Source organism: Pterocles gutturalis, unplaced genomic scaffold, assembly GCF_000699245.1.
Source record: "Pterocles gutturalis isolate BGI_N339 unplaced genomic scaffold, ASM69924v1 scaffold18285, whole genome shotgun sequence".
NCBI lineage: Eukaryota > Metazoa > Chordata > Aves > Pterocliformes > Pteroclidae > Pterocles > Pterocles gutturalis.
Window position 1 is genome coordinate 1 of NW_010141351.1, and position 6434 is coordinate 6434.

Consider the following 6434-nt stretch of genomic DNA (forward strand, 5'->3'; position numbering starts at 1 on the left):
CTCATCCTTGGTGACAATGTTCCCTCCCGTGGCCAATAAGGAATGGAGATTCTCCAAGGTTCTCCTTTTGTTACTGATGTATTTGTAAAAGCATTTTTTATTGTCTTTTACCGCTGCAGCCAGGCTGAGTTCTAGCTGGGCTTTTGCCTTCCTAAATTTATCTCTGCATGACCTGGCAAGATCCCCGTACTCTTTTTGGGTTGCCTGACCCTTCTTGCAGAGATTGTATACTCTCCTTTTTTCCTTGAGTTCCAGGAAAAGCTCTTTGTTTAGCCAGCCTGGTTGTCTTCTCTGGCACTTTGTCTTTCTGCAGATGGGGACAGCCTGTTCCTATACTTTTAAAACCACCTTCCTGAGGAATGTCCAGCCTTCCTGGGCCCCCTTGTCCTTCAGGACAGTCTCCCAAGGGACTCTCCCAATCAGCGTCCTAAACAGCCTGAAATCTGCCCTTCGGAAGTCCATCTTAGTGGTTTTACTGGCTCCTCTCCTTACTTCACCTAGGATCGAGAACTCTATGATTTCGTGGTCACTAAGCCCAAGACGGCCTCCAACCACCACATCTCCCACCAGTCCTTCTCTGTTTGTGAACAGCAGGTCGAGCAAGGCTCCTTCCCTGGTAGGCTCGCTTACCAGCTGTGTCAGGAAGTTATCTTCCACACACTCCAAGAATCTCCTAGACTGTTTCCTTTCCGCTGTGTTGTATTTCCAGCAGATGGAAAGTCAGACCAGAAAGAGGAAACAGGGAGTGCAGGTAGTAGCTGGGATGGTTTTCCTGAGACCACAGAAGATTTTTCCATCATAAGTTTTAGGATACAGGGGTTACTTTTTATCAGCCAGATGTTATGGACATGGTGCAGCAACACAGGGTGGGTTTTTCTGTCCTGAGACATACCACAGGTCAGACAGGCCATTTGTCTTCTCTGCAGGTAGTCATTTTGAGTTTTAAAGGGACAACTGTCAAAAAAATCAGCTTCTTCCTTCGTTTTCCTAACTATCTACATATTAGGATAAGCAGTAGAGAGGTCACAGGAATTCTGAGTGGGTGCATAATTTTGTTTAACAGCTACAGAGTAAACAAGATGTTGTGCTTGACTGAGAGGCTGCTCTAATTGGATAACCCTGCCAGGCTCTTGTGTTTATGCTTCTGTGATTTGAAGAGTCCAAACTTAAAGAAACAATAGCGACCTCAGGAAAATAATTTCAAATAACTCAGTGAAGACTCATTTTCTTTAAAAGCCTCTTTCTTTTATTCCTTTTGCCCACTCTTGTGCTCTTCCCATGTTTCCTTTCCCTATGCATTCAGCTGATGTGTATAAATGTTCCCCAGAAGTGATTTCTGAAGGTAGATTTTAGTACTTATGCCAAAAGTGCTCACATTCTCATTCAATCAGGGAACAGCAAAAGTGCCACGTACTGTGACTTATTCAACCAATTATCACTAAGCAGAAAAAAAACATCATTTTAGGCCCCACACTATGAATCCATAGAGTAAACAAGCCTTCACATTACTTGGACAAGTTTTAATAATGGATAAATGTTAGGAAGTTGCAACTTGCTCACGGATATTTTGCAAACAGAAAAAAAATATGAGACATTAAGCAATGGATTAGAGATGATTAATTCTACTGTAATATTTATTTACTTCACACACAAGAAGAAGTGAAAATAAGTTTCTACAAAAATAACAGTCTACATTTGCTTTAAAGGCTTTGAGGTGCCCCCATCTCATCCTTGTGAGCTCAGAGGAACTGAAGGGATGAGAAAGCTGCACGAGTAACCCCTGGAAAAGAGACCCCTCAGAGGTGTCTCAAATTGGGCAGCAAAAGTTGCTATTTAATTTGGAAAACTCTTGCTGGGAATAGGACCATTTTAATAACTCCTCATTAAAACTCAGTGACAGGATGAGACCTGCGTTTCTTCTGCAGCTCTGGAAAGATGAAGGGAACAGCTTGAGAGCAGGGAAATTGCACTGATTGGAAAGAGAAAATAAAGCAGAGCAACCAGTGGCAGAGTCTCGGGTGAAGAACAAAATGTAGATTAACTAAATCACCAGTGAGATGTAACTGTGATTGATTTCTTTCTCACCCCTCTCCTACACTAGCAGTAGAAGCTGTAGCCAACAGCAGAGTCCAGGGACATTTGCAGGGGTGGGGGCCTGCAGATAAGATGTGATGATGCCTGCACCCCCTCCCTGCTGACCCTCTCTCCTCTTGTTTCCCTGCTCCGGCAGGTCGTTTACTTCACTGCCACCTTCCCATATGTGATGCTTATCATCCTGCTGATACGAGGAGTCATGCTGCCGGGTGCTACTGAGGGGATCATCTTCTACCTGAAGCCGGACATTTCCAGGCTGGCAGACCCTCAGGTGGGTAGGGATCAGGCAGGTGCTGGCCACGGGATGGTTTCTACCGCTCTGGCCCTTGGATCTGCTGCTAGCTGAGGATCTAGCTGTCTTCTGTGAAGGGAGACTAGCAAACCAGTGAGACCTCCTTAAAAGAGCTGAGAGGGGTCTTGTCCCCCTGCACAGCACAGCCTTTTTGCTTGTGCATCCGCAGCATATGGGTGTATTAGGTCATTTCCACTCATGGGCTCAGCAAAACCAGAAGAGTATATGAAATATTCAGTATGTAACAGATGGTTTTTCTGGGTCTTAAATGCAAATAATTAAGGAAGGCGGGGGGGGAAATATCTACTGTTTTTCATTTTTTTCTGATGTGGTTAGCTCTTTACTTGGCTCCAACAGGGCCCTCCTAGGGAGTGCAGGGCCCCTGTGCTTGCAGAGACCAAATGCACACCAGTAACGTGGGCTGCATCCCAGCTGGACAGCAGGTTCCTTTTGCCTGTCCTGGGGGCTGCTCCCACCTGCCCAGGTCAGGGGCTGGCCAAAGGGCCCCTGCCACCACTTATTGGAGGTCATGGAAACCCCTCCCTAGCAGGGAGGATGCTGTGTACCCGCAAAGGGCAAGTCCAGATTAGGGCAGGGGGTACAGCTAAACCCAGAACCTGCAAGGTAGCCCAAGCTGGCAGGATGTGGGCAACACCCCTGGGGGCTGTGCAGGGCAGGCGGCAGGACCCCCACCTTGGAGGATGCCCCCCCGTGTGTCTGCTCCAGCACCTTTCTGTAACAGCAGGTTGTTTTCCTTCCCCATGTGGGCTCAGCAACAATGTACAGGCTGCCTCCCCCATCCCAGGGAGGGGTTAATGCAGACTGCCCCCCCCCTCCGAAGAGCATTTAAATTACACTGCTGCTAATTATTCCACAGCTGAATCTTTTAGTGGAGGCAGCCAAGCAATATGCTTAGCCTACAGTCTCAGCTTACCTCCCGCATCTTCCCAGATGGCCAAAGCCCCAACTGCTCCCAAACCAGCTGCCAAACACACTGTCTTCTCCCAAATGGCTTTCAGATGCAATTATGTGTTGTCAATACAAAATCTGTGGTGTGCTGAACGCAAAGAGCCAGTTGAACGTAAATGGCATTTTAATATCAAAATAAATAACAGGGGGGTGACTGGGGCTGAGTATGTTTTATTCACGGTCAGAGCTTACTCACTGCAAACCTCCCTGTCTTTCACAGCCTAACTAAAGCTGACATGGTCTTTCCACGCTGCTGCAACCCAGCATAGCAGGAGTGAGAGATCCTGCTTCTGAGTTGAGCAGAATGTGGGGCTTTGGTGCAAAGTGGGATGTGTGCCCGTGCCCGTGCCCATGCGTGTAGGACTCCTGTGTACATGCCTACCTGTGAGACCTGTGTGAGTTTAAGCAGCAATGCCTGGGATGGGATTTTTTGAAGGCTGACAAATTGCAGCTGCCTGGACATTTACCGCTGGGGGCTGCTTAGAGGAAAAAGAGAGTGAGAGGGAACACACAGACCAACAGAAAAGTGGGCTATTTTCCTGCATGTCTGCTAACTCACAGCTCAGGGCTTTCCCTGGAAGAGCAAGAGAGCAATGCTGTAGTTCAGCCTACAACACACCGAGTAAACAAGGGACTCTTCCATGGGGGAGAGAGGTGGAGCAGCACTGAACAAGCCCACTCAACTTTCCCCACGCAATGCCAGAGCAAAGTGGAACCTGGGTTCATGGCACCCCACCACCCTGATATCTCTCAGCCCAGCAATTTTCCCCCTTTCACCCTGCACTGTGACTTCAGAGATGTGGGAAACCAGACTTGGGAGCAGGGAGGCGAGTACGTTGATCGTGCGAAGGACTCAACTGGCCCTCTCTTGGGGCAACTCACCAGTGGTTCTGCGAACCCTGAGCCACACAGGGACCACAGACACCTGCAGTGCCAACTGCAGCCGGAGCTATGCTATCAGGGATGTCATCTCCACCCACAAAGCAAAGGTGTGGGATAGAGGAGTGGTGTCAGGCATCAGTCAGTGTCCTGTGTTGCTTTGAGTGGGACTGGAAAATATGGTCCTCTCAAGAGCGTTTTTCTAGAGGACCTTCAGGACTATAGCTCAGTTTTCCCAAAGAGGTGTCTTGGTTTCTACACCCATTCCTCCTTGTGGGGTTTGTTTGCACTGATGGAGGGGTTGTTTCTAGACAGGGCACAGCCATTTCTTTATTTTGTTGACAGTCTGGAGACCACTGACCTTCTCTGTTCCAGGTCTGGATGGATGCAGGCACTCAGATCCTCTTCTCTTATGCCATTTGCCAGGGGTGCCTGACAGCTCTGGGCAGCTACAACAAATACACCAACAACTGTTACAGGTAAGAGGAGCCTGGACTCCTCTCATCCTTCTGGAAATTTGCTCGGAGATAAACAGCACAGAACTTCATCTGAGGCAGGCTCTGTCCCCAGGGGAGACCTTGGCTCATGCTGCTTTTGCTAATGAGCTGCTTGGTGTTGAAGCTGCAGAGGACTCTGCACAGGGATGGAGCGTGGCTAGGGGAACACAGGAGCTCTAGAAAATGGTTTTAGTAGCGCTTGCCTGTGTGAGTCAACTTGGAAACAGGAGAGATTGGAAGAGGGGGAGGAATGAAAATGGAGCTTGTCTCCAGCCACTGTGGAGATACCACAGGCTATTTTGACAGGGTGAGTGAGCGGTGGTGGCACAGCCAGCTCTGCTGTCATTTGCTAGGCAGGGGAGATGATACAAAGGTCATGGCTGGGCCCCCTGTCTCCAGTGCTTTACTACCATCAGGGTAATGTACTGCCAGTGGCATTCCTACATATATCATTGTGGCATCCTATTCACAAGCCACTGGTGGTGCCCTATGTCTCTCTTTGTGCCACCTATAGTCCTATAGTTCTTGAACAGTGGGTACAAGGTAGGTAGGCTGGTTTTTGGCTCTGTTGTTTTGAGCCTTTTACTTCTGAGGGAGTTCAGTAGTAGCATTGCTGTTCCTTGGTCCATGCTGTCCAACTGGGGAAGCTGAGTACAGACATGATCCCAAGTGGACCCATTCTGCAGCGGGAAACACTGATCTCTCTCTGGTCTCCTCCCTGCAGGGACTGCATCATGCTCTGCTTCCTGAACAGTGCCACCAGCTTCGTTGCTGGCTTTGCCATTTTCTCTGTGCTGGGCTTCATGGCTCGAGAGCAGGGTGTACCCATTGCAGAAGTGGCTGAATCAGGTAGGTTTTTCCAGGACACTTTAGAGCCAAGACAAAACAGAAAACCTGAAGGGGAGGGGATTTTTCTGAAGTGAAGCCCGGGATGTTATCAACATCCTCTGTTGCTGTGGGTGTCTGCAGCAAGGTCTGCAGGACCAGTGCTCTCTGATGTGGCTTTCAGCCCTGTGTAGGCAGGTGAGCTTTGAAGCAGTACATTAGCTTACTCTCTGTGCCGCAGGGTGGTGGTGGCAGGTGGTGGTGTGGGGGGAGCTCGTGGTCATCCTGCAGTCTGTTGGCAGGTCCTGGCCTGGCTTTCATAGCATATCCAACGGCAGTAACGATGATGCCTGTGTCTCAGCTCTGGTCCTGCCTTTTCTTCCTCATGCTGGTGTTCTTGGGACTCGACAGCCAGGTACAGCAAATACCCCCTCCTCGTCTGACACCAGGTGCCTGTCACCACCCTGAGTGCTCCCCAAGGCCATGGGAAAGGATGAGGTAGTTACGTGCTTTACCGGTACCTCCAAGACATTCTCTGCATTGTCCACAGCACTTTCACACTGTGGGTGCTCACAGTCAGAGCTGACAGGAGGCTAGCAGGTACCCATGCTGGCATCTCTGTTTGGCATCCTTCTCCCTGTGTGTTTGTAAGGGTGTCCCAGCTGCATCCCCTTCCACCTCTGTGCCAGCACCGAAACCCTGCACATGTAGGGTGAGCCCAGTACACAGCAGGGCAGTCTGGGAAGGGGAATGAGTCTGTTTTTCCCTGGCTGCATCTCACCAGAGTAATCCCCACGTGGGGAACCCGCAAGGGTTCTTTGGGCCATCTCAGGTTCTTCCTCACCCTGGTCGAGGGGCACAGTCTGCCCCTTGCCTCC

At 49.6% G+C, this 6434-nt stretch overlaps 1 protein-coding gene across 1 annotated transcript in view; it reads left to right on the plus strand.

Moving 5' to 3' along the window:
• Positions 1-2230: 2230 nt before the first annotated feature.
• The window catches only part of LOC104469486 (sodium- and chloride-dependent betaine transporter-like), a gene marked incomplete at its 5' end in the record, with an annotated part of 16231 nt that continues 12027 nt past the window's right edge, over positions 2231-6434 (plus strand). The window contains 4 exons of the mRNA XM_010083999.1: positions 2231-2365; positions 4610-4713; positions 5456-5580; positions 5859-5971. Of these exons, the coding sequence (XP_010082301.1) occupies positions 2231-2365; positions 4610-4713; positions 5456-5580; positions 5859-5971 (477 nt within the window). The remainder of the gene's footprint in view (positions 2366-4609; positions 4714-5455; positions 5581-5858; positions 5972-6434) is intronic.